This window comes from Lynx canadensis, chromosome C2 (assembly GCF_007474595.2).
Source record: "Lynx canadensis isolate LIC74 chromosome C2, mLynCan4.pri.v2, whole genome shotgun sequence".
Classification (NCBI taxonomy): domain Eukaryota; kingdom Metazoa; phylum Chordata; class Mammalia; order Carnivora; family Felidae; genus Lynx; species Lynx canadensis.
The window spans coordinates 78623989-78651696 of NC_044311.2; the positions used below are offsets into that span (position 1 = coordinate 78623989).

At 47.4% G+C, this 27708-nt stretch overlaps 1 protein-coding gene across 5 annotated transcripts in view; it reads right to left on the minus strand.

Annotated features, from left to right (window-relative positions):
- Nucleotides 1-940: 940 nt before the first annotated feature.
- MASP1 (mannan binding lectin serine peptidase 1) overlaps nt 941-27708 on the minus strand; it is a 63167-nt gene continuing 36399 nt past the window's right edge. The window contains exons 9-18 of one of the 5 annotated variants that reach the window (XR_003971804.1): nt 21864-22001; nt 20982-21056; nt 10524-10661; nt 9001-9114; nt 7931-8116; nt 6095-6162; nt 4031-4130; nt 3744-3839; nt 3283-3603; nt 941-2253 (exon numbers count right to left, since the gene is read on the minus strand). Coding sequence is in view for 3 of the 5 variants with exons in the window: in XM_030329810.1 (XP_030185670.1) it covers nt 3413-3603; nt 3744-3839; nt 4031-4130; nt 6095-6162; nt 7931-8116; nt 9001-9114; nt 10524-10661; nt 20982-21056; nt 21864-22001 (1106 nt within the window). In the remaining 2 variants the exon portion in view is untranslated. Of the gene's footprint in view, nt 3604-3743; nt 3840-4030; nt 4131-6094; nt 6163-7930; nt 8117-9000; nt 9115-10523; nt 10662-14533; nt 17025-20981; nt 21057-21863; nt 22002-22623; nt 25747-27708 lie in introns of those variants that run through there. The other 4 variants (XM_030329810.1, XM_030329812.1, XM_030329811.2 and 1 more) reach the window with 4 other exon arrangements.

Below are 27708 nucleotides of genomic sequence, written 5' to 3' on the forward strand. Positions count from 1 at the left end.
TAATTTTACCTAATCCTACCTATCATTGCTAGAAGGGCTTCTTGTTGGTGCTAATTCTCTGATTCTTGCCATCGGAACAAGATTAACTCATAGCAAAAGGAAAGTACACACTACAATTCAAAAGAGTGCACTCATAGACATGGTGCCATATTTTCTGAACCAAACAATTGAACACATGATAAAAAAATTCTTTTTATATTCTGGGAGTGGATGACAATCAAGAAATGTAATTTGGATGCTCAAAGATAAGCATCCTGGGATATTTTGATAATTTATAGGAATAATAGGACAAGGTGTTTAATCAGAACTGACCTGAAAAACCTAAGACCTGCTATTGTATTGACAATATGATCTCCCCCACTATCTCTCTTCATAGTACAGTGATACTAATCAGATTCAGAGAAGTGTTGATAAATGAAAATACAACTTACCAGAATCATTAGTACATGAAAAACATACAAGCCAAACAGGATTCTTTGACTCAACGCAGATGTTTATTGGAACAAATGTGTAGCTACTCACAAAAACAATAGCATTTGTTGCTAATGAAGTTGGCATGATCATTATTGCAAAGAACATTCATGGTATGGAATCACAGCTACAAACTCTATTCTAGGGAGGTGGAGTTTTGTTGCATAGAAAAGGGAGCCTAAGAGGCAGCACATTTTGAATTTGGAATGGGTTGCATTTGGAGGTAATGAGTTTCACACCTCTAGATAAGATGGTCCTAATAGACACTCCCACCCTCTGCTTTTTTTTTTTTTAATTTTTTTTAATGTTTATTTATTTTTTGAGAGAGAGAGAGAGAGCGAGCACAAGCAGGGGAGGGGCAAGAGAGAGAGGGAGACACAGAATCCGAAGCAGGCTCCGGGCTCCGAGCCGTCAGCACAGAGCCTGACGTGGGGCTTGAACCCACAAACCATGAGATCATGACCTGAACTGAAGTCTGGCGCTCAACTGACTGAGCCACCCAGGCACCCTCCAACGCTCTGCTTCTATAACTCTGTGAGAAGTTTGGGTTTCTTGAAACTCAGCAGCAGTGCAGGGGTTGATAAATGCTTGTTGATCAAGGGTAAGCTGGAGTTCCAGAGCACATTTAGACATTTCCTCAGAATAAGGATAAAGGGGAAATAACAGGATGAACTGGGTCCAGCCAGAAGCCAGTATTTATGCACAAATCCTGAGGCTATTTCAAACGCTATAGTAGTCTGACTTTTAGAAGAAAGGCTATTTCAGATGGTGATTCTGATCCCAGAATCAGAATAATGTCCTTTCTCTGTTCCAGGCCTAGTAAACCCACCATTTTTGTGGGAGAAGCTAGTCTAATATGACGAAAACCTGAGTGGACATTTACTCTTGTGATCCTTCCACCTGGAATGCCTCCCTCTGTTTTACCTGTGGGAATGCCCACCCTCCTCAAGGGTTAGTGCCAACATCATCTCCTCTAGGATTCCTTCCTGATGTCCCCTCTTCTTTCGCACGCCTCCATATCAGAGTGGCTATTCTTTAGCTTCCATGCTGCTCCCAAACACAGCACTTGGCTGGGTTCCTTCTGTTCATGGTAGTCACTTGTGGGTGTCAGTTCCACCTGTAGGAGCTCCTGGAAGGCATGAACCATGCTTCCGTCAACTTGGTATTCTCCATAGCCCCGTCGGCACAGCCTAGCACATGGGGACACCTGGGCAGTGCTGTGAGGTAGGAAGGTATGGGGTTTTGGAATGTCTTACAGCAACTCCAAAACTTTGCATTGCAATTCTTTGGTGTCTGAGATAGAGCTCCAGCTTGTCTGACATATATCTGATGAAGTTGGGTACCCATTGCCATCTTCCCTTTACAGCATGGACCACAAGGCCCAGAGAGGTAGAATGACTTGCTCATGGAACCAGCGGCAGGCTGTGAATTGCTGTCCCTGAGCACTCAGCCTAGTGCTTAGTTTCTGTGAGTTCTCACCCCTCAGTATCTTCATCTTCCAACAAGAGGTTCTGACTGAGTCCACCAACCGCAGTGCAGGTTAAGAACTAGAATCTCCCACGAAGACCAATTTTGATAAAATAGAAGACAGGAACCTGGGACTTCTGACCCTTGAAGAGCTTAAATCTCAGAGCTCTGGAGGGGATGAGGTCTCCCCAGAGAGGAGGTGGTTCTTGGAGGGGAGAGGCATTCTGCCTGGGAAACACTTGTGATCTTGCACTGCCAGGGCATCCAGGGTGAGGGACGGGGTGTGAAATCAGTGGCACTGCTGCTTGGGGTTAGCTGGGGACATAAGAAGGAAGAGTTCAGGGGTCTGAGTCTAGCCTACCAGGGCTGACCTTGTGCAGCTCAGGTTCCCAGGAAGGGTAGGAGCAGATGCTCTGCTTTGGAATGTGGAAAGTTCCCTTGGCTAGCACTTTGCTAGGCGACATTCTTGGAAACCAGGGCATGGTAGACGGGGTGGGGATGGGGAGAGCAGTGGATGCAGTATTGGGTCTGCATCAAAGCTCTGTTGAACCTTAAAGTAATTTTTGCCTTTTGGTTACTTCAGCTTCAACTCATCTCATTAGAGAAACATTAGAGAAACATCTCATTAGATCCAACATGTCTTCGTTGGATCCTAGACTGTCAGAGCTGGGAGGGTCCTTTCAGATGAGGGGAAGGGACTGGCATAGAGCCACACAGGAGCTGGGGGAAGAGCTATTTGTAAAACCTGGCATCTGACTTCCCAGTCCACTGCCCCTGGTCTGCCCCCCTCCTCCTGTCCTGCTTCTCTCGGGCACTCTCTCAGTTTCGTGTCCAGCTCACATTCACAAGTGCACTGCTATGGGACATGCCATTGGACTAAGAAACTTGTCACTTTTTATTTTTTTAATGGGGAACATGGATTGGGACTGAGAAAAGTGCATGGTAGCAAAGAATCATGGAACATTTGCAGGCAGATGAAGGAGATGGTCAAGGTTGAGGGGAAGGGTACACACTGAGCAGCCCTAAGACCCAACGGGATTTGTGGGAGAACTTCATTTGCCTGGTAAACACAATGACTTTTGCCAAGTCATGTTTATTGAGGACTTATGTCTGCACTGTGCTAAGTGCTATGTATATATTAATTAATTTTATCTTCATCAGACTCTTCTGAGGTAGGTAAGGTATGCCATTTTTATAATATGGACAAAGAAACTGCCATTCAGAGGTAAAGCCACCTGCCCAATGATGCAATGTCAGTAAGTGATAGTGCCTGGGTTCAGCCTTGTGTTCTGATCACTCAGCTACTCTACTCCTTTACAGAGTGTGGAGAGGGGGCTGAGATACCTCTTTATTGGCCAGTAATGGGTGGGCTGAACGAAATGGGTGAAAGGTGAGGGGTGGCCATCTTGCATCAGATAATTCTCCTGTGCTGCTGAGTGACCCGGGGCAGGCGGTTGGGGGTGAGGAACAGAATTCAATTCCTTATCCTGGTGACCCTCTGGATCCAGTCTGTGTTGTAGTAGATGTAGGAATACACTCCATAGCGGTCCTTCTTTCCACAGTCGTCGCCCCAGGACACCGTGCCCACCAGGTACCACTGGCCTGTCGCTTTATCCAGGGTCACCATGGGGCCTCCGGAGTCACCTGAGCAAGCGTCCTTTCCCCCTAAATGAAAAGGAGATGCATGTTAAAGCTTTCCCCTTCCTAGCCCCAAATAAATCCAAAGGAGCCTCCTTTTCCCTACATCTGACTTGCAGTTCAGATAATTGAACACGAGGGGGCGCAACAGACCATGTGACCCAAACCTGGACTCCGCAGTTCTGTCCGGCCTCCCGAGAGCTCAGTGATTTCAGTTATTGCAGGCAGGTTCGGGACTCTCCTTTCATAGGGGAATCCTTGGGCTTGGAGATGGGAATGATGGGAATTTCTTAGCACTCGTTTCTCTGACGCAGTGTAATTCTCCAGTGGAATCCTTCCTCTCGTGACCTCCCCCATTCCTCTCTGAGTCCTCCTCTGTTCAGCCTTAGACTGGACGATCTCCAGTCCTTCCATTGCTGGTGGTGCCCTGTTGTATGCCATCCTCTTGACTTACCTTCCTTCTCCCCAGCACAGATCATGTCCCTGGTCACTTTCTTCTTCAGAGGGGCATAGGCCTCTTGGCATGTGCGATGGTCAACAATTGGGATTTCAATCTGCAACATAAGGCCATCGTTGGCTCTACCCCTGGCTGAGGAGTTCTTGCTGTTCTGATACCCCTAGAGCTGGCTCCTCCCCATCTCCTTCCTGGATGAGCTTAGGTCGAACCTTAGACCTGGTCTCAGAGACTATCCTATTGTGCAGGTGAAGGAACACTGAAGAATGGGGAGATCATGTTCTGCTACAGTCTTAGTCATGAACTTGCTGTGCGACCTTGAGCAAGTCTTTTGCCCTCCCTGGGCCTCATTTTTCTCATCTGTAATAATACTTGCCTAGCACATTCATTATTTCAAATATGGGAATGTATACAAAACGTGGTCAATCTTCTCCCCCCGCCCCCATCCCTACAATTGCTGGCTGTGGGACCTGCGGCATATAGTTTGCTTACTGCTTTTCAGACCTCTGAGATCGCTTCCTCATCTGAGAAGTGGAAGTCACACTACTTGCCATACGAATCACATGGAATGGTCCAAAGAGGAGATGAATAAGTAGATACTTTGTAAATTACAAACACCGGATAAATGTTAAGTCCATAGGGGTTACCACTGCTTGCCTTACAGCAGGCATCACAGTAGTATGAGCTTCTGGACACTGGGTTTGTATTTTGTCCACTTCTACTTACATAGCTTGGGACAGAGTCAATACTCAGGGAATAGTCTTTTTAACTGAAGCAATAAATTGATACGTAAAAGTAAGGTATTGTGATTATTATTGCCCTGGATTCAGCTTGGGGGTAAATGTTGGAGCAGATGTCTGGAATAAAATGAAGAAACATATGAGTCTCATTTACCCACACCAATAACTGAATGGGTCATGCGACCCCAAAGTATAGTTCTTGTTGACCTTTGTCATTTCGGTCCCTCTTGGGCCATGGCCTTCCCAGATCACTGGGGAGAGAAACTTAGGGCAGAGTGGTCACAAGCACAGAGTGGTCACAAGCACATATCTTCAGCAGACCATCAAGTGCCTGACTGACCTCTATTCATTGTTCAGGTATTAAAGTGTTATTTTCTCTGGAGAGCCCTTCTGTACCCTTAAGACGAGGTTGGATTTCCTGTTATACATTCTGGAGCCTCCTGCACTTCTTCCTCAACACGTTTATCATGTTGGTAACTACTTTCTGTCCCCCTCACTTGACTAAAAGGGCAGATCCAGTCCCTATAAGATCCAGGGACAGGATCTGTCCTTTTACCCCCCTGCATACCTAGTAACTAGTACAATGTCCGGTACATGGGAGGCACCAAATAAGTACCTGGAAGTTAATGAAGGAAAGGATGAATGGCTGTTGCAAATCTGAAATTCCGATGTGTGTTAAAATAACATATGTTGAAAGGTCAAAAATTAGCTGTGGCAGTCACTAACCCCAGTCATGTCAGAGTCAGGCATATCTTGGGGGGGGGGAGTGTCTAGCATTGCCCCTAACTTTGCAGCTCGAGATACTATACAATGGTCTAGAGAGGCAAATGACTTGTTTAAGATCACCCAACAAGTTAGTAGGAACCAGTACTTGGAGCTATGGCTCCTTACTTCTGGTTCAGTGTTCTTTTATGAAATGATATAAATGTGAACTCCTAAATGCAACTGTCAAGTTTATTACTACAAGAACTGCAGCTCTCAAGAGCCCATTCTTTAGCCCATTCTCTGGTATGTGAATCTTTATGGTATACTGATGGGTCACCTTTTGGGGTGTCCAAGCCTGCTGTTTTCTGGAAGAATTTCCATAAGCTGAGACTTTAATATGTTACAGAAATACTGAACAATGTTTAGAGACTAGTGCCCCATGTAGAACAAACAGACCAAAACTTGTGGGGGTTCAAAGTCCCAGTGAATTTTGGAGGTGGGTCTGGGCCTCTTTTGTCTCTCTCACCCAAAACTCTAAATCCCTGGGGGGAACATGGAACAGAAAGGGTCAATGCAGGGCAGAGGCATCATTCTCTATGGGACATAAATTGAACCTCACCTCCATCAGTGTCTCTGGGAACCTTTGCAAGAACTGTTTCCCCCAGCCACTGACGATGACCATGGCGCCTGGAGGAAGGAAGACACAGTGAGAGAAGAGAGGCTGTCTGTGGGGTTCTCAGAGGGTTGAGTCTTGCTGTCCCATCATTCCCTGCATGGGAAGGAAGGGCTGAATTTGTCCCCTTGGAGAACGGCAGCATGGTGGAGAGGAGAACTGCTGGGTTGGAGCTTACCTGCAATAGAGGTTTGGACATTTGTTTCTAGGACTCATTAGCTGGCTAATTTGTTGTCCAGTTTCTCCTGCTCCCAACTAGCATGGAACTTAGGCTCCATTAAGTTAGTAGACTCAGCTTTCTCTCTCTTCCCTGCTGTATCCCCATGCCTCCAGCAGTGCTGGTGCATAGTAGGTGTTCAATCAATAATGGTGAGAAATTAAAAAGTTCAGCCTAGTCCACAATGTGCTCTGCTGCCTTCGGGGAGCCCCCTCACCTCCCTCCCTTGCTGAGGCTTGGCTTCCCTGTCCATAAAACAAAATGAATTGGCTGGACTTGGTATTCTCTAACACCTCTCCTAGCCCTGATATTCTAGAAGTCTATGAAGTTGGCAAATATTGGGACAGTGTGGAAATGGGTTGAGCTCTGATAGAGCAATCATTTCTTCATTTGAAAAAGAGTCTGGACACTGGAAGCAGCATTGGGTGTTAAGAGGGAAAACCTGGCTTCTGGTCCCAGCTACGCCTCTTACAAACCGTATCTTGGGTAAAGTCACTTCACCTTGTGAGGACTCATTTTCTCATCTGGAAAATGGGACTACAATACCACTTCACCAGGCTTTTAGAAGTAATAAATAAATTAACGAAAGCAAAGCAACTGGTACGTGGTAGGCACATGACATCTGATAAAGCAGAGTCATCGCTGTGCCTTTCCTGTTGGCTCAGCTCTATTCAGCCATGTTTTATAACTTGATCAAACCGAAGAAGGTTAGCTACGATGCGGCACTACTGGGTTTAGACCAAATGAAAAGAAAGCCAGTGTGTTTGAGTGTATTATTGAACTTAAATATCACAGCCACCCTATGGGGTATTATCCTCTGTGTAGAGGTAAGGGCCTTGAGGATCTAACACTGTCTCAAGGTCACCCAATTGGGAAACGGCAGGGTGGGGTTTTGAATCTGTGTGGTGATGAAACCATCGTCTCTCTCGGGCCCAAGCTTCCTCTTTACTCTGCTTTGTGATGCTGCAGATAAGGTTCTAAAATGGGAGTTGTGCTTTGTTGAGGAGGAGGGGTCCCAGAAATAGGGGGCGTTTCCAGGAAGCCTTGCTGTTACTGTTGGCATTGCCCTAGCCCTGGGGGCTGGCCCTGGCTATTTCCCCAGCACCTCAGCACAGGGCTTTCTCCTCGGGCTTCTGAGTCCCCTTTCCAAGTTTCTATGTCCTGTGACTGCCCCCTCCCCCCTTTGTTCCCCCAGCCCCAGGAGGGATGGGTTCTTCCCGTGGGTACTACCTGTGTTACATTAGCATTAGTATCCCCCTTTACTGCCCTAGTCCTCCAATGCTCTGTATTAAATTCTCTCTCTTGTGATAACTAGTCTGGTTTCTGTTTTCTCATCTGGATCCTGACTGACATAGTATTTACAGTACTGGTCAAGCCTGCCTATTTACTGTGTCCTGCCATGGAGCCGGTTCTGACTTAGCTGTTTTAGGGGAGGCAGCGGAGGGATCACGCAGACATGGTCAGCAGGCTCGGCTGGCACCAGAACCTCCCCAGGGCTGGAGAAGAAGTCCCTGTGAAGGCACCTGCTGCTCTACAGAGGCGGGAGCAGGGGTGCGGCAGAGTACCTTCCTGTGGGGGCCCCTCGGGCAGACAGATGGGCATCACATAGTCGCTCAGCACCGGGCTCTCCAACAGCTCCACCAGAGCCACGTCATTCTCAAATGTGTTGGGGTCATACAGGGGATGGAGGAAGACGCGTTTGACTCTGAGATGCTGTTCATTCTCATCTGACCGGCGCCTCCAATGCTTACCTGGGCAAGAGAAGGCCCATGAGGCATGGGGGTAATGGAGACATGGAGGGGAAGATCACACCTTGTCCCCTGTCACCCCCTGTCCCATCCAGCCTGCTTTCAGCCTTAACCCTTTTCTGCCTCTCACTGCTCTTTTCCCAGCCATCCCCTACTTGACTTCTGCAAAGTCATGGGCTCCTACCTCTGGCTTTCTTCTTGAACTGATCCCATTGCCTTATAATCCTCATTCTGATGATCATTGCCACATGTCCAAACTATATAATCACACTTCAGTGCCTCGGTCAGGTGTTCCCTCCTCCATGAAGCGTCCCTGATTCTTGCGTTAGATTCTTCAGTTAGAAGTCTCTTTCTTGTGAATTCCAATGGTACCTCATCTGTTCCCCTCCTATAGGACTCTCTGCTTCCTATCTTATACTAGAGGTCTCTGTGTTCATATTCATAGTAGGCTGTAAGTTCCTTGGGGTGCAGGAACTGGCTCTTAATTACACTGTGTTCTTAGATCCCGGCATAATGTCAGTAGGTAAGTATGTGCTGAACCGAACTGAATCAGCTGATGGTCTAGATTTTATAAAAGAGAGGGTCAGCTTGGATCATCTGTGTGTGACTTACCTGAAACCATGGATTCATAGAAGCCTGAAGTGTCTTTAGAAAATATCTAGACTGGGATCCTTATTTTACTTATAAAAACTGAGGGCTGGACTTCAACGACTGGCTCATGGTCTCACTACCTGCAAATCATAGCCTTGGGCTAGGACTGAGGCCTCTGGACTCCAGTTCTAGCTCATTCTTCGTCCCAGGTGTCCTGCCCTGATGAGTGAGTGAGTGGACACAGTCTATGCCTGGACCCACTGTTGGCTTCAGGAGTCAGCCTGCCCCTCACTCACCCAGGATGATTTTGAAGTCAGAAGGTCTGATCAGGTCTGAGTCCTGTAGGGCTGGGTATTCTGGATTGAGTAACTGGTGGAGGCAGTGAGCCGCGGTCACAATCCAGCTGGAGCCTGAGAACAGAATTGTACATATGTACTGCCCTAGACTGCCCCCTCCTGCCTTCTATTGCCTTGAGCTGAGAGCTTCAGACTACTTCAGGCTTTCCCCTTTCCATTGTGTTTCACAGCCCGAATTCAGACACTCATTTGACCCTAATCTGAAGATGAGGATTTAAATCTGTGATTTCATCTATCTATTCTAACCAAGAGGCCAAGACTGAACATCTTCAATGGGATTTTAGGGCTCCCTTAAACCTATGGGCTTGGTGAACTCCACACAGCCCAAGATGGGTCCGCAAAAAGCCTTGTGCTTACTGGCTACCCTTTAGGCATCAGCCTCAACTGGGAACTTCTTAGAAATGCAGACTCTCAGGCTCTGCCTCAGATTTACTGAAATACAATCTTTATTAATTCTATAATAAAATCTGGGGATTTTAACAAGACCCTCAAGTAATTCCTATTCATATTACAGTTTGAAAAGCACTGATCTAGCACGGACATGTCCTTACCTGACTGTACTGTCAGGAAGGTGAGTCAGTGAGAGACGAGGCTGGCAGCCTGGGAGCTGCCCAGGCAGATGTGGACCCATTCAGGTCTTCTGATCTCTCAGAGATCAGACCAGGAACTGGCCAGGGACTCTAGGTTGCTATTCATTTTTCCTATGATGTCAGAGCTGGAATGGATCTTTGATCATCTGGACCAAACTGCAGTGGGAAGAGCCGCCAGCCATTTCTTTCCCACCCTTACTCCCTTTCCCACCCACGTTCACTCCTTGCAAAATCCTGACAGTCCTATTTCCTAATCCTTTCGAATCTGCCTTATTTCTTTCCCTTGTCCCATGTCCTCATGCTGAGGCTAATGACTTCCCTCCCTACAATTGCAATGGCTACCTCACTGAATTCCTGGCTTCTGGATTCACTCTTCCTTCAATCCGTGTTACCCCGGCAAGAACTTTCCAGAATATGTTTATAAATCTGCAGCAGCCTTCAGGATAGATCTAAATTCCTAAATATGGCACTCAGGGCCTTTGTAAATCTCCCTTCCCTGACTTCTCCAGGGTGAGTTTCCTGGTTCTCCCCAGTCCCACAGCCCTAGTCACCATGCCTTTGAGCTGCACATAAGTGCCTTGTAATTCATGTTTGAGGGTCTGACTCCTTGACTTATTCCTTCCCAGTGCCAGAGACTGACCAGGACTTCATAGGTGTTTGTTGACTGAAGGAGCAACCTAGAGCAGGAACACATGTCTCCTAGCTCCAGTTAAGGACTCTTCCTACCACACTGTCCTTCTGGGTCCTGCTACTAGTGTGGACAGTGATTCTCAATGAAGAAATCTTGATCAGTCTCTAGAATGAAGGTTGGTTCCCTTCACTTTCACCCAGTCCCCGAATTCTGGGTCCCCCACCCTTTCCACTTCTCCTTACCTAGAAGGGAGCCCCCACAGAAGGGCTGCTCACTCCAGTGTGACAGCATGGCAATCCAGGGGGTGGTGCCCTTCTGGGCTGGGCGTCCATTGAAGATCCTGGCCATCAGCTTCCGGGAGAACTTGGGGAGCCCACACACTGCAGCCAAAGGAGGGAGGGACAGATCACACTCTGGGCTTCATCTTGCTCTTTGCTAGAGGTATGAGCTCATCATTGTCTTTTAGGAACATCTATTATTTTTGATTTCCCAGCGTTCACTGCACTTTAAGTAACAGCACCCCAGTTTTCCTCTGGGGTCTACTCTTCCCTCATTCTTAGTCCATTATGTCCTGAGTTGGAATGATCTTACATCTGTTTCCAGACATAGGAATGTGACCCAGACCTAATGAATTAAATCCTCTCATCCTCTGGGGACAACAATTGCTCAGAAATGGGAATGTAACCCTGGCTAGCCCAATGAAAGCTGGCCTTGGGAATTTTGCTAAACGTATTAGAAAAAGAGAAGGCCTTTCTCTATTGGGGTTGCTAAGCTGCTGGTTATAATCCAAGATCTATCAATGATCACTTCATTGAGAGTCTTCAGAGAATGATGCTACTAATGGAAAAAAGTGGGTCTAGATGATGAAGGATGAAGCAAGAGAAAGATTGTATCCTGATTTTTGGGTTCCTTGATCTAACCATACCTGAAGTCTTGTGATTTGGACTTTTTAGCTATGTGAGCCTATAACACAAACTCTCTCTCCCTCCCTCCCCTGCCCTCTCTCTCTTCCCTAAGCTATTTGTATTGGGTTTCTTTTACATGAATGAAAGAGTCCTAATAAAGAATTTTCATGCTCTATCCAGGGGGATCTCTTCTCAGAGAAGCCCTTCCTCAGGCCCTTGGGGGGTTGAAACCCCTCCAAGGGTCTCCCTGATCCATATTGTTTCCACTGACTTGGATTCACAGACACAGACACACAGCACCTTACAGCTGAACAGCCTTGGAGACCATCTAGTCTATCCCTCTCATCATACACCTAAGGAAACTGAGGTTTTAAGGAGGGAATTAACTTGCAAAGAGCTACTCTATGAGTTAGGGGCAAAATTCTAATCTAGGTCTCCTGACTTCAGGGCTTTTCCCACCATATCCAGCACCACTAATTCTTACTATGTGACTTCCTAGAGTACTCATACCCTAAGCCCCTGGATCCAGGTAGCCATTTGCCTTCTTGGTAGCTGTCACCAGGCTGCTGAGTAGGGCTGGGGAAATCCCAGATGGATGTGCTTTAACCTTGACTGCATCTTCAGTATCTTCCAGTAGCTTCATTCTACATGCCCTTGGCTAATGTCCCAGGCTAATGTCCTGTCCCCACTCCCAGCAGAATATCAGAGCCCACTGTGTGGAAACTCTCCCAAACATTCTGTCTCCAACTTCCCCTGTCTATAAACCTTTTTCTCTTCAGAACTAATCCTGGACCCTGGATCTTCTCACTTCCACACTCTTGGGGACCTGGCTTGGGAGATTCTCATCCCTCTCTGATATCTTGAATCTTTCCTTTGCCCACACCTCCAAAACATGGCCGTGTTCTCATCCTAAAATTGCACTTCCACTTTCCTGGCTTCTCATTCATTCTACAGTCTCTCCTTCTCCTCCCTTCCATAGCCAAACTTATGGAAAGAGGAATTGACAGTTAGTCTCCACATCCTCTCCTCTCCTTTGGAGGTGGATTTGGAAGAAGAAAGTGCCAGACTGTGCATACACTTGGAAATAAAGTGGCTATTTGGACATTTAGTAGATCCACAACAATATATGGAGGTAGAATGACTCTGGACCCATACACGGGACTTCAAAAGACATGTTTTCATGTGTAGGAAAACAGGATTTGAAATTTTCTGTCATATGTTCTGTATGTCCAGGAATTCCCCTTGCCCTCTGGCTCCTTATTATTAAAGCTGAGCATCCATTGTTTTAGGTGAGGCTGGATACAATTCTGACTTTTGAAAGAGCAAAGTAGAAAGCAAAGCTGGAAATTTAAACTTTCATTTGAAGAGTCAAGGATTGTGGTAAAAGATTTGTAGGTTTCAAGGAACCCAAACCCAGAGAACTAAGCATATAATCATAATTTTTACTATAAGTCATAGAGAAAAGTGGATGTGAGGATAGTTGCCTGCCTCAAGAGAGAGAGATAAAACCTAGGAAAAGTCTGGAGACAGAGGGGGGAAATGAGGGAGGGAGAGAGGAAGGAAGGAAAGAGAGAGAGAGAGAGAGAGAGAGAGAGAGAGAGAGAGAGAGAGAGAGAGAGGAGGAGGAGGAGGAGGAGAAGGAGGAGGAGGAGGAGGAGGAGGAGGGAGAGTTGGAGATTTAAACACAGGAGGGGCCCTGCTTCCTAGAGCCTCTGAGGAGACAGTAGAGGCTGGGTCCTTGTCCCTGGGGAGTGTCCTGCCTGGAGGTTAGCTTCAGACTGTCCTGTGGCATTGGCACTGTTGACTACTGTACCCTTCCTGATACTGCCTCCCTGGCTTCTGAAGCACTTCTCTTCCTGTGTTTCTGACCCCTCTTTTTGGTCTCTTTCTTGGAGTTTCTCTTCTCTCCATGCCTTCCATGCTGCGGCACCCTTGATCAGTCCTTGGCCCATTCTTCTGGACACTTCCAGTAGATAATAGCAGTCTCCTGTGCCATCCTACTGTCTATACTGTACCCTGATGGATTCCAAATCAGTATCTCTGACCTGGCTTCACTTCTCAGTGATTCCCTTCTTGCTTATTCATTCCTTACATCTCCAGCTGGATTGCTCGTGACCTTCTCCCCTCTGATATTCCAGATGTCTGTTAAGGTCTGCATAGATTGCATCCTAAAGCTGGTAAAAAAAAATCACCAGGGGAAGTAGAGAGTAATGTGACTCCTCCCTGCCATGTCACAAGGTGGTTTCCGTGTAACCTCATGATACCTCAGTGTCTCGATATGTCACAACATAAAGTCCTAATATTTAGAGGATAGTAAAAATCTGAAACACATTAGAACGCAAGACAGGATAGTGCTTGAGACCAGCTACATATACAATGTCAAGCATAATTTAGGATTCTTTTAGTTCTCAATAGTGTAAAAACCATGATATTTTCATTATGATACAAACCCCAAACAAAGGCAAACCATGAGCACATCCATGGAGAGCCCTCATGAGCAGGTTAGCTGTGCCCCCCCTCCCCACCAGCTCCGTGCCTGCACTATTTCACACCAGGCCTATACACTGAGCCCTGCTGAATACATCATTTGGATGTTTTAAACTCCCCCAGCTCCCACATCTGCACTGGCTTAGCCATAGGTCTGGTGGGTTTGCACCTTTTTCTCCAGCACCTTCCCCCTCCCCCCACTTCCCACACTGTGCTGCCCACCCTCAGAATCCTCTGCCGGTGAGACCCAGGAATCTGCATTTCTAAGGAGCACTCCAGGTGATTCTAATATACTCCCAATTAGAGAGTTACTGGTTACAGGACATAGTGCAAACATTGTATGGCCTTTAAGACTCCTTCCACCTTCCCTGATTCCCTGATGCACCTCTCCACTCAGGCATGTTTCCCTGCTTGATCTTCATCCACACTGGCCCTTCTCTCCTGTCTCCTGGTGTGTTCTCTGCAGCCTGTTTCTAAAGCTCCCCAAATCCTCTTCAGCCCTGTGACTCTCCCACCTTCAAGTGCCCACAGTGCTGTGATCTCTACTCTTCTTACGACACTTCCCTGCTTTCACCTGTGTGAGACAAGGATGCACGTGACCCTGTCTTGCATGCTAGTTTGGCCTCTTTGAAGTCAAGGACTTAAATGACAGGTGCTTCAGTGAAGGCACACACAGCCTGGGGGGGGACACATGTCCATAACTGACTCCATTCGTCATTTTACCCTTTCTTGGATGATGTCCAAATGACAAAAGTTGTACCTTTTCTGTAATGGGAGAGAGAGTAGCTTAATGAGGGGCCAGTCTCCTTCAAAAGGTCAAAATACACAAACATCAACAATAACCAAACCTCAGAATGAAGGCTGTTTGTTATCCACAGAGGGTTTATTTCCACTTTAGACCCCTGACAGGAGAAACAGAGCACAGAGGCACCTTGCAGAGTAGTGAAGCTTGTGGTATGAAATACACAAAATACAGCATTCTCTATGTGCACTGTTCATAGACATAGGAGTGTGTTTCATGAACTGATTGGACAAGCGGACACTTCCCAATGTTCTCTTGGAATTCTTCTCAAGAGACTTCTCTGGCTGCCTTTCTCTGATGGAGAATCCCCAGAAAAGCAAGCTCTGGGGAGGAGGAACACAGTCAGCCCTGTGAGAGCCAGGGAAAGGCTCTGGCAGTCAGAAGACTGAATGCTAGCACTAGAAGAACGCTGAGAGGGATCTGATGTCTTCCTTTTCTAGATGAGGAAACTGAGGCCCAGAAAGGGAAAGTGATTTGTGAGAAGTTATACAGCCAGTTAGGGGACTGGAACCCAACACTCTTGGCTGTCTCTCTTTCTTCCCTGCAAGAGAAGTCTTCATGGGCAAGTCTCTGCTTCCCATGACTCGGGCTCCTGGAAACCGGAGGGGTGGATCTCTCTGAACATCCATGCCAGGTGGGTTCTCTGAAGAGCTCAGACTGTAGGCACGCTGGGCAGTCTGGTGAGATCGGGTTACTCCTAATGTCCTGAGCCCACCCTTCTTCCATTTTCTTGCCCAGAAGCCCAACGGGACACAGTGTGGGCCTTCTCTTTTTCTAAACAATCCAGCTGGGTCTCCACGCCTAGGGCTGGGGCTCAGGTCGCCCTTTCAGATGATACACTTCAAAGCTGGAAGTTTGCTTCATGCTTGTCTGGAGCGGCAGGTGTGGACGCCCATGTTGTCAGCTGATATTGGAGAGTAACATATGGGTCTAAATGATGTGTTCAGAATTGACAATAGGAATTTATCAGGGATGGGGGGCCTCCCACTGATATTCTCCTCCTCCTGGTCACCACAACACCTTCGCAGCTTTCTCATTGTCCTTTGAAATTCCTTTAATAGAGAACACAGGCATATGGCTTGGACTACAAGAAGCTTTTGGGAGAGAAACCTAAGGAACAAAAGTACACCAAGGTATCACCCTAGGAGACAGGGCCTCGGGGGTCTGATCCGTGTCTTCTAAAACCCTAGAAGAGACTAGACTTGTCTGTGCCAGGGCTGATCAGGGAAAACATATGGACTCAGCATTCAGCTCAACATAAGGAAAGATTTTCTAACAATCAGGTCCCAGCTCGGGCACACCAACAGTGCGAGGAGTGGGTTTGGTAAGTGACTAGGAGTGCATAAGGCCACTGGGGTCAAGCGCTCCCAAAGAGGAGTGTTGGGATTGGCCAGAGGTCTAGTCTCCCTCACTGTGCTGCCGGGGAGAATGAGGCCTACAGACGGGCAGGGGCTTGCTCAGGGCCATGCACCCAGGTCTCTTATACAGCCTTTTCCTATACCACACTGCTGGCTCTCAGGGCCCCTGGGCTGTCTTGGGAGGATGAGAACAGCGCGTTCCATTCCATCTGGTCTGGTGAGTAACGTGGAGTGTGCCGTCGGAAGTGCGTGTGCAGACTCACTCGGGCTGGGGCGGGGCAGGCAGGCCCTGAGGAAGTCAGTCAGCTCACCGTTCCACCTGGAGCGCCCCCAGGCCTTGTGGGGAGCCCATCTGCTCCCACAACCAGTCCACGTAGTTGGAGACCTTTGTGTAGACCCCATAGACCTGCTTGCTGCCGCATTCTTCAGGGCCCCCCCATGACACCAGGCCTTGGGCCACCCAGCGCTGGGTCAAGTCATCCAGAATGACAAAGGCTCCACCGCTGTCTCCAAGGCACGTGTCCTTGCCACCCTCATAATAGCCGGCACAGAACATGTTCTCCGTGACACTGTAGTTACCCGATCGAGACTCATAGCTGGTTTTGCACTCAGCGTGTGGCACCACAGGTAACTTGACGTACTGCAGGACATCGGACAAGGTCCGTGTGCCACTGCTGATGATTTCATCCACTGTCACGTTAGGATTGGAGATGCCCCACCCAGCTACCAGGCCCAGCATGTGGGGCTCCGGGCCTTCGGGCTCAGGACTTGGTAGGCAGATGGGCATGACGTGGGGTCCCAGGGGCACAGGTTCCTGAAGCTGCACCAGAGCTATGTCATGGTTGTAGTTCTGGATGTTGAAGTCTGGGTGGAGCACCACTTGTGCAGCTGAGCTGTTGACAGCGCCTGATTTGTCCCGCACATCGTGCAGGCCCAGGTAGACGGTGACATGCTCCTTGGAGACCGGTGTCACTGTGTTGTCTCTTCGCTGGGAGCGCAGCACGTGGGCTGCTGTGAGGATCCAGGACTCAGAGAGCAGAGCCCCACTCCCAAACCACTTGTCATTTGGCACCCTTGAGGTGTCCTCCACCACTATCAGGGCCTGCCACGGAAAGAGGCCGGGCTCGGCATTCCGACCCCCAATGATTCTCTTGACCAGGTTTGGCAGAGAGCGGGAGGGCTGACCACACACTGTAAGGAGAAGGAGGGAATGGGGACAAGAGACAGAGACTGGTCAGGTCAGACATATGGAAAGAGCTGCTGAAAGAAATCCACATCATTCACTGTAGATTATGCCACATGGGACCCTACTCTACATCACAGGGCCACAGTAGCCTGGGAGAGTTCTGCACAGGTGTCATCTTCGACTTAGGTCTTTCTGGTCTGGCCTGTGTATGGTCTGGCCCTTCTGTAGCCAGTGCCATCGACAGACCAGACCATTTCATGTGTGGGGGCTTCACCATCCTGAATCGTTTCCAGCCAACATCACTTTCGGCTTTGACCAGCTCATATTCCAGAAGAGGCCCATGCTGTGGGTACTTAGAAAAGTTCTGAAAACCATAGGTCATGGGCTTTGAGCGATGGAAGGAAACTAAAAGACTGTCTGGCGGGTCACAGCAAACACTGGGCTGGGAGTCAAGATACCTGGGGACTTGACCCAGCTTCTCTCTCCTATGTCCTGTGTGACTCTAAGTAAATTTGTCTCTTAATTTTTGATCTGCTAAATGAAGTAGTTGGCCAATATGATCTCCATGGATCCTTCAAATTCCAAATTCCCTCAATTTTTATTTCATTTTCCATGGCCATCCCCATTTTATGGGAGTAAAACTCTCCAGAGGTTAAGCAATTAGCCCAAGACACATGACTATTAAGTTAGTAGGAGAATTAACTAGATTCTAAGATCAATGTCTTGTCCCATATCCCACAGTACCTCATTAGATATACAGATCATGGTCATGGGCTCTGTAACTTTTTCTTCTTTGGCCTAAAGGACTCATGCTATGAATGCATGCCCAGGGCATCCAAGGTTAGGGGAAAGTGGCATAATCTACAAGCAATGATGCATGGGCTCTGCTCTGAGCCACCCATCATTGCACCCAGGAACCATGTAGTACCTTCAGGGGAAGAAGAAAGGTCTGATCAAACTTCGTTCCACTGAGTTGTACCCCGAGCATGCACATGCACCACCAGCCTCCTGCAGCCAAATGTCTTTGGCCCATGAGCAGAGAGGGTCTTCAGTACCAGTCCCCTGCTGGCCAAGAACAAGCTCACATGGGCCTTCCCAGCAGGGCTCTTAGGCTTGGGAGGTGAGCCTGGTGTGAGTGTGGGCTTCCTCCTGGTTGCAAATGGCCAGGCTACATTCTTTGGTTCTGGATACTTTCAACAATTCTTTAAAGACCAAGGAATATTTGTGTTTTCTTGGCAACTTTGGGAGGTCAGGCTTTCAGCGACCTAATGTTTTTCAGATGCTCTTCTTCCTGATGCCAAAAGCTTCTGACATGATCCTTAGGCACTCTGTCCTTCACATCAGGCCAGATGTGAGCTGGCCTTTGCTAATTCTCTGTGGCCTGGTCTTTCAGAGTTGAAGACCAGACTCCCAATTACAAGCAGCAGCCTACAAGGTGACATCTCAAGGCAATCTGTGACTGGCCCTGCACAACAACTCACTTAGTGCTGAAAGGGCCTCATCTGGTAAGGGACATGCCTGTGGTTGAGTTCATGCTTACAACAAAGCCAGCTCTGAATGGTGCCTTTCTTCAATGTCAGAGCTGGGGAAGCTTGGAGCACCACTAATTGACAGATGGAGAAATCGAGGTTCAGAGAAGGCAAGTGACATACTCAAAGTCATTAGTGACAGAGCCAGAAGTAGAGCCTGTTTCTTCTAACTCTTGTTTTATTTTCTGCACTAACGTCTGCTTTTCATCTTGATGTGCTTTTGTCCTTTCAAGAGGTTGAATGATGCAACAAGCCTTGAGCGAGCTCATTGAAATGGGACCTTCTTTTTGGCTGCTACCCTTTTCCATCCAATCTTTCCTGGAATAAAGGAATCTTCTTGAAAAACTAGAGCTTCAGCTGCACTGAAGCCAAATTCAGACTCTAGAGCACTGGAGGTACTGAGGGAGGGCCCTTAAAACAAAAATATAATATTCTAGAATTCTGGGTCCATGAGGATGCCATGAAACATAGAGTCAAGAATGGCTCAACATTGCTTGTGTTGACAGCAAAATTCTTGGCTTCATCTTCCAGCTCTGCCCCTAACTTTGTGGATAGCTTTGGATAAATCAGTGCTCCTCACCGATCCTCAGTTTTCTCACACGTAAAATGAAGGGCAGAGAGTATTTGCTTAATAAGATTCTTTGGAAAGGTGGATGTTATGATGCTAAATAAAATGGCTTTCTCCTTTCTGGCTTGCTTTTGGGTTCAATTTTGGTGTTTTAGGAGGAAAGGATTTAGAAATCTCTGTCATGGTCCAATGGTGAACCACAGTTCTTCCCAATACCAGGTGTTAAAAGAATTTCATGACTCACTGTATCCAAGATGCTTTGTGTAAATATAGAGGATGATAACCATTGAAGGTTATAGAATGTTATGGATCACTTGGTCCTACTCCCTCACTTCTGAGGTATGGAATCTTAGCCCCAGAGATTACTTACAAAGATCACAATAAGAAAGTGACAGCACCAGGACTAGGACCCAAGCCCCTGACTCCCAGCTCAATGCCTCTTCCCCTTCCAGAGGTTGCAATATGGCTGCCCAGGATGGAGTCCCCCTGCAATGCTTTTACCTTTGGCCCACATAGTATTTTAGCAAAATGGGGATTTGGCTTTCCAGTTTTCCACAGCTCCACCATTCCCCATCTTCTCTGAGGGTTCACATTGGGTGTGCTCTGTGCCCTTGGGTGTGCTCCTGGCTAAGCCTGAATGAGATGATGGGGATCACCAGAGTATGAGTGGGTTGACCTTTCCTCCGCTTCACCTCCTCCAACTTCTTTCTTAAGTATAAAACCCTCCCAAGTGAAGTCTTCCTAACCAGTCCTGACTCCTCCACTCCCAGACTACCACACGCAGTGAATTCCTCCTTCTGTAGGATCTCATAGCAACTGTGATGGCCAACATAGAATGCTAACATTTTCTTTGGTTCTTACAGATAATGGTAGACAACCCTATAGTCTTTCTATTTTAACATCTATATCTAACATATAGAAGCCTACTGAGTGGATATTGAGGGTTACTAAAAGGTACCGTTCAGATAATACACTGTCTCAGTTTACCCCACACTCTAATTCAGTAAAATACAAATGCCACACAACATTTAACTATACTGCAAAGCTTCTGCTGTTCCAGCAAATATGTAGGTGGGGTCAGCATCACTCCTCAGTGCTGTCCTGAATGGTTGTATCTTTTAATGAATTTTAATGAATTCTGCTTGATTAATTAAGTCAATTCTGCTATTTTTGCTTTTATTAAGAGTGTATATTTCTGTGCCATGACTATTAATTTTCTTTTTGGTGTGGATTATTTGTTTCACCCTATAGAGTGTGTTTCAGGCCACAGTTTTCTAGAAAGTTGATTTGAATATATGTGTGCACTATGATTGCAATGCAAATCACCTATACTTTTAATGCTAACACAAATATCCACAAAATGTCTCCCAAATCTCTATGCACAGTGACACTTTCTGTTACCACAAAGTTCTTTTTTCATCTTAGAGTGGGGTGAGTAGGTGAGCCATGGGCTGCAGTGGTCAGTAAGACTTGAATACATTGCTCTTTGGAGGAACTTCTTATTCTGTCCTATAGTTGTCCGTTATTCGTCCTATGTTGCTCATCTCTACAACACAGTGAGTACTTGAGGACAGAGTGCCCACTTTCTTGATTTCCCTGGTGCACAGGAGGTGCACACACAAACTGTTGGAGGGAAAGCCTGGTGGGAATGGAGCAGAACTGCAGAGAGAAGAGATAGGAAGGCTTTTGGCGTGATAACAGAGGCTGAATGTAGAGGCTGGATGGTTTGCCAAGACCTGATCTTGGGCTCTCTGAGGTAGCCCTTAACAAAGGACCAAAGCATCATGTTCCCCATCCACTCTCCATCAATAGCCAGAGCACCTTGGATGGGAGACCTGGAGGCAGAGGACTTGAGGGTCAGGTACCTGGCAGACATGTGGGCTGGCTTCTCCCCAGTACTTCATTCATCCAGACTCCTTGGGCAGAACAGGTATATATACCTGGGAGAGTGAAAATAGATGGGAGAAAAGGGAGAGAATGGTTGATTTGTAGCACATGGAAAATAGATCTGGGTTCTTGATTCTTTTATAGTAGGCCATTGCAAGGGGTCTCTCTGATGCCATTCTCTTTAGGCCAGTCCTCTCTGCACCCTGAAGGACCTTTCTAAAATTAGAATCTATGCCTTCCCTCTGCTCACAATCACCAAGAGCTCCCCATTGCCCTCACAAACAAACAGCACACTCTTCAGCATGGTGTCCAAAGCTCTGTACAATCTGACTCCTGTCTCTCTGGGGCTGCCCCCTTCCTTTGATCCAGCCCAGCCCCTGGAAGGCATTTCCTCCTTCTCAGTCACCAGCCCTTTGCTCCTGCAGTTCCCTGTGGCGCACTTGTCTGCCCTCCTTTCCCCACTTAATAAACTCGTGTCCACACTCGTGTCCACCATCTCATCTGAGTCTCACATTAGCTCTATGAGTTCCCCTTTTGAAAAGTGAGGGCTTTGAAGCTTAGAGAATTTTCTTAGTACCAGTCTGTGGCAGAGGCAAAACTGATTGGCTTTACCGTCTCCCTGAGGGTTCCTTCTCTGCCAGGGGCTCTGAGTGTGCATGTGAGGGTTTTGGGGGTGCCATGTGGCCTAACCCGTGGGATGTCAGCTTGAGGCAGGGAGAGGTAACATATGCCCCCAGGTGTTTCTCCTTCCAATTCCTCCCAAACATCGGCCAGTAGACTGGCTGCCTCATCCCCCAGTCCAACCCTGAGGCCCAAATGGTACAAGGTGGGAGTGGGCTGGTTTAGCATGGAGGGCTCACCTGTGATATTGTGGAGCATCTTGTAGTAGGGCTGCTGGCAGGAGTATTGGATCTCAGATTTGTATGTGGTAAGTTTGTTCCTGGTGGAGAAGGTGATTTGCCCATGTTTCAGCTCTGCTGGGGCTCCACAGTCTGCAACTGAGAGAAGAGAGTAACACCTCTTAATTACCCTGTGCTCTTCTCCTTGGGGCCATATGAAGGATCTGTCTCATATAGATGTGCAGGTTGTGCACTGCACACAAGTTCAGAGAGCAGTGCTCTAGTCTATGAGAATGGTACCCTAGAGATTTTACAGGGCCTTTGCCACCATGAGTAGCTCTGCTTTTGGGGTCTCTTCCATCTACTGTGGCACTACTGTGTGGCCAACTCACCTGGCCTTGTGTCAACTCCAGGGCAGGGGCAGGGCTGCTGAGATTTAAGCAGACCCCAGTCTCTTCCCCACATAGTCCTTTCTTTGACTTCCAGTTCTATTGTGCAATCCTCTTAGTCTCTCCTGCCCAAGCATGAAGCCTGTAGCTCATTGAAAAAACTCTGGCTGACACGAACCAAGGAATCATCAGTTCTTCCAGACCCGACCACATGCTGAGCAAGAGCAGTTAATGTGCTCACATTGGTGCCTGGCATAAAAATACCAAAAACAAACAGAAAGACAGCAGCTCCTGCATGAACACACAGCCCCACCCGGCTGGCTTTCTGTGGGCATCCTGGCCACAGAAGGCGGGAGGTGGGGCCCAGGGTGGGCTAAGTTTGAATCGTTCACCTGCTTATGTTCTCCAATTGTTGGGGCTGGATGTTGGGCTTGGCTGTAGGATGCCTGCTCCTCAGAGGTGGTCTTAGGGGGTTGCCAGCACAAAGTCCAGTACAAGTCTGTCAGAAGCCCAAGTCATGGGCTGAGGACCCAATTTATCAAACGGTCTCTTCAGGGACTTCTTTTAGGGGGTGGTGCTCATTTCTAAGGGCATCTTCATTTTAGGGCTAACAGCCTATGTCCGAGTTGAAGAATCACAAAAAAAGTCGTAGATAGAACTTTGTAGTTCATAAGGAAGCCCAAAGGCGGACAATCCAGAATACCTTTACTTTACAGATGAGCCCAGAGAGAAGACTTGACTGGCCTAAGGTCACACAACGAGGTACAATCAGAAAACTGGACCTGATTTTGAATTCAGGTTTCTTCTGAGAAAACCAACTAACAATTCCTAAGGATCTGTTTTCTAGGTAAAATGGCTTAAAATCAGTATTAGCTGGGTAATGATGGACATTAACTATTAATCTTCTGTTAATTTCAGAGGACAGCACTCCACAAAGAACTTCCAGAATCCCCCCTCCTTGGGAAGCAGAGAGAGGGCAATTTCCCCCTGAGATGCTACCCAGAATTTGTGATTTTTAAGTTTAGAACTCTAAATTTATCATTTTGATCGAATAAAGAGTTACCTAATTTAAAACATAGATGGCTCCAAGGCCCTTCGATGTGGAGGAGAGCGGTGACAGCTGAGGGTAACAGCAGGTGTCTCCTATCCACAAGGAAGGCAAAAGCCAAGAGAACTGGCTAATGTTTTGTCTTGACCTCTAGTCTCCCTAGACAAATCGTTCCCATTCATTTTGATAACCCAAAACTAGAGATACTGTTCTACTCTGTATGATGAAGGTCAGCACTAGGGTCACCAGAGGTGATAACATCTATTATTTAAAGATATAAAACAGTTTTAAATGTGCTTTCCTGCTGAGTCTCAAAGCAGATCGTTCTTCCTTTTTTAGGAAATACCATTCACTGGTGCCTGGATCTTGGTATTACTGTTGTGTCTCTGAGCTTTGGTTCATTTTACCTATCCTCTGGACCTAATACCTAGTTCCAGGGGGAGGAATTGCAGGGTTGGGCTTAGATCCTAGAAGCCCTGGCTAGAAGTTCAGTCTATTGAGAGACTGTTACTTGGCCAGCAATGGTGGGGAGATATTTCTTGAGTACCTGCTTTCTCATCACTCTAGAGAAGGAACTTTGCTGGCCCTCTAGGCAGATGGAGGTGATAAATAGTATATAATAGAGGGTCGCTTCAGCTTGGGACTTCTCCCAAGTCTATAGTATCAGGTGAAGAGCCATGCCTCTCTGGGACCTGGAGACAACTTCCCTTTCCCGGGGGCCTTGAGCCCCACCTGGTGCAATCAAAGATGCTATACCCAGAGCCTCCTTCCTCAGCTAGCCTAGCCTCTTTGCTTTGGAAGGGGTCTCATACTTTCTCTAACACTCCCTCTGGCCACTTCCCCACTCTGGAATCAAAATGCTCTTCCTTTTTTCCATTCCCTTGGATGCCCTTTCTCATCATTCCCTGGGATGGGACGCACCCCACACCCTGTCTCTGCTGTCACTACTGGCTGCCATTTATTTTCCTTCAGACACATCTTTCTTGACCTGCCATCCTGAGTGTGCTTTGCCACAATCTGGGGCTTCCTGCAGAACAATGCACCATGGGCTCCCCTGGCACTCACCCCAGCATCTCTTGGTCCCCACCCTCGGTGCACCTGTGTTCCAGCATCACACACCCTCACTGTGCCGCTCATTCGCCTGCTTTCCCCACACGGGAAACCATGTGGTCCATGCTCTGGCCACCCTTGAGGCCTTGATCAAGCGCTGCTTCTTCTTGAAAGCCTTTTCTCCATCTTCTACTTGGAGAGGGCTGCTTCCCTATTCCCCTTGCTGAGGCCTCTGTTCATCTCTCTGATGCGTGCATCTTATGTTGCCCAGTGTTGCAATTATTTGGGTCCATATCGGATCTTCTAAGTTAGGATCCCCTCTATCACACTGAGTAAAATATCTGTTACACATTGTGGGCTTAAACGTATTGACTTAACTGATGCCCATCTTGACTGCCCACCTCATCTCCGCTCTCAGGGGCACCCCTGCCCTAGGCTGGCACTGCCGTCTCCGGACCTGCCATTGTCCACCTGTGCAGGATTCTGCCCTCGTCGAAAGCCCTCATTAATCACCACATAGACTGACTGGTCACAGTAATGAAGGGTTTCTCAGATGCATCTATTCTGATTTTGTTCAGGCTGAAGCAGAGATTCCTGCTGCCACTAACAGAGCCCTTTATCGTGACCCATTGATGGCCCATGGCTCGAGAGCTGAGGACTGTGCTTTCAAGCGTGATACCTATCTTTTGAAACCTTTAATCAGGGAATTTTCAGAGATGCAAAATTTGTAAGCCCTGGCCCAGAGGAAAGAATACTAATAATGATAATGATAATGGGCTTTCAGTCCCGTGTTAAGTCTAGGTGGAAGCAAAACTTCTGTGGATGAGAATAGGTCTAGATTTCCTAAAAAGCCATGCTCTAGGAGTTATGGTTAGTTTCACACCTACTCATGGTTAGAAAGTAGCAACAGATAAAAATACTAAAGTCATAACGTCACAGGCCTTCTGGCCCAGTTCAACTTGAAGTGTGGAGTGGATGAAGAACCAGGGCTCACTTTGACCTGGTCAGCCTAGGGCCATGTGATTGTATATGAAATCTTGTGTCTCTGGAACCAAAGTCATTTTTCCTTTGAGAATTGTACGGGTCCGCTTGGAGTGTGCTAAAAAAAAATCCCCCTTGGCTTTTCATTATTTTCCAGAGTAATGTTTGAGTGATGGGTGGGCCCTCCAGGAGGGAACCGTTCTCCATTACACTGCAGTTTCGACTGCTTGACGCTGTGTTGCCTTGTTCAGCATCCACACTAATCCGCACAGAAATTGGAAATGGAGCGTTGGCGGGGTAGGGAGGGGTGGAGTAGCTCTGGGGCCCCAGGGTCTTGGGTATGGTCCATTCCTGGATGTCTGCACTCTGAGGGGTCCCATCATTCACTCTGTCTCTTGCTCTGACCCGAGTTCGTTCTCCTCATCCATTTCGGTTTCTGCCACCGTGGTGAAGATCAAAGAGGGGTCAGGAGGTGCAGAGAAAGAAAGCAGAAAGAGGAAGAGAGGGAGAGAGAGAAAGGAGAGAAAGAGAAAAATTAGCAAGCAAAGCAGAAACAGTTCATGCAGGAAATACAGAAATCGCTCCACCAGATTGATTAAGAATGCAGTTTAGGTACAGCCAGTGTGGATGATAGTTTGGGATTGTGGAATTTGTACCATTCTGAGAATTTGCATGGTCATAAGTCCTGGCTCACGAGGATTCCAGCATTCTGCCCCTGAAGCAAGCTTTGTTTTCATCTGGTTTGAACCTTCATTTGACATATGGCATTCAGCATGGAGAGTACTTGTGTTGGGTGGCCATGGCAAGGTGGAGGCAGGGTCAGGACAACCCTCCATCATTTCCACTTCCTGTTCCAGTGCAAGTTTCTTCACTACACATGCACACTTCCTGTCTGTTCCCAAACTCTTGCCCCACAATCCCTAGGGACTTGAAATTTCTTAGTCCTACTCATCTTTGCACCTAGGACCCAGCATATGTCTGGGACGCAGAGATGCTTGGTGAAAACCTATTCAGTGAATGAGTACAGGTGCCAGGTATGCCTGAATTGGGATTCTAATAATCCTAATCTGGGCTATGTTGGGAGAACCAGGCCATATTCAGGAGAAAAAAAAATATTCCTCTTCTTTAGTACAAAATGACGGCCATTCTTTTGTATACTAACGTAAGTCACTTAAAATAGTACCATCAAATGAAGTACTTCTGTTGCAATCGAAGTGTGCATGCTTCATTGGGGAAAAATTACTATTAAACTTTTCTACCTTCCAAAAGCATGAACGAGAGAAACAAACCTCTGCCTAGTGAGGAGTTTGGATGTGGGGGGTGGGGAGGGAAGAGAGAAGCTTTTATGAACTTTCACTTACTCCTGGTGCTCCACTGGCACAGTAGGTACATTAGCCCAACTGGTCTTGAGAAGAATCAAGAGTGTAGGAAACTGAGGCTGGAAGTCTGAGTAAATTGCTTAGGGGCACTCAACTGGTCAAGTCTGGATTTGATCTAGAACTTTCTGACTTTACAAACATCCTGTCTTCTCCACACCACATTCTCTTTTGCTTCCTCCTTCACAATGCGCCCTTGCTTTGCCTTGTACAGTATTCACACAGAACTTAGTCGCAGCACTACAGGTGAGCCAGGCGTTGGAGAAGGTGGTGGACATGTCTGCTGGCCTTTGAGTTCCTCAGTTTCTGGACCTTTCTTTTCTACCTGAATTTCCTGTTTCCTATAGGCATCCAACTAGTGGAAGCCATAAAATGCCCCCCCTGCCCCCCACCTTTTCCCACCCTGGGCTCTGACTCCAGCCACGTTGTCATATAAAAAAGAAAGATTTGAAAAGCAAGTGTATTTTCTAAAATTCTGTCTGGGATTTGCCTCAAGAGAGCTCCTACTGACAGAGTCCCCCCCTGGGGCTTTGGGAGTGGATCTGCCTGCCTAGAGAATCTGAGCCATTTAGTTCTCCTAACTCCAGGGAAGTGGGATACTACTCCACTGTTTATGGCAAGCCATGAAACGGGGGTGGGCAGGACCAACTCTTGCCTTTTCACCTCTCCCTCCTAAAGCCAACCCTCTCTTTGCCCCTTCCCTTTCTTCCCTTCCCACCCTCCCGTCACCACACCTCCCTTCCCCCATGCTGCCATAATGAGTTTCCTAAAACTGTGGTCTTCACAAGTCTCCAACTGGAGCGACCTGGGTAGGGGACAGGGTGGTGGCTGGTAATCTATACTTTCACAGTGCACACTAGGTGATTTATGTGGAATATATTATTTGAGAAACACCCCAATGTATTCTAAAGTATGAAAGCTAGTTCAACTTTTTATTGCACATTTGAGGTGAAGGATTTTGTCCATGATCACGGGGTGGGTTAGGAGCAGAGTCAATGCAAAATCTCAGGGTCTCAAGAGCC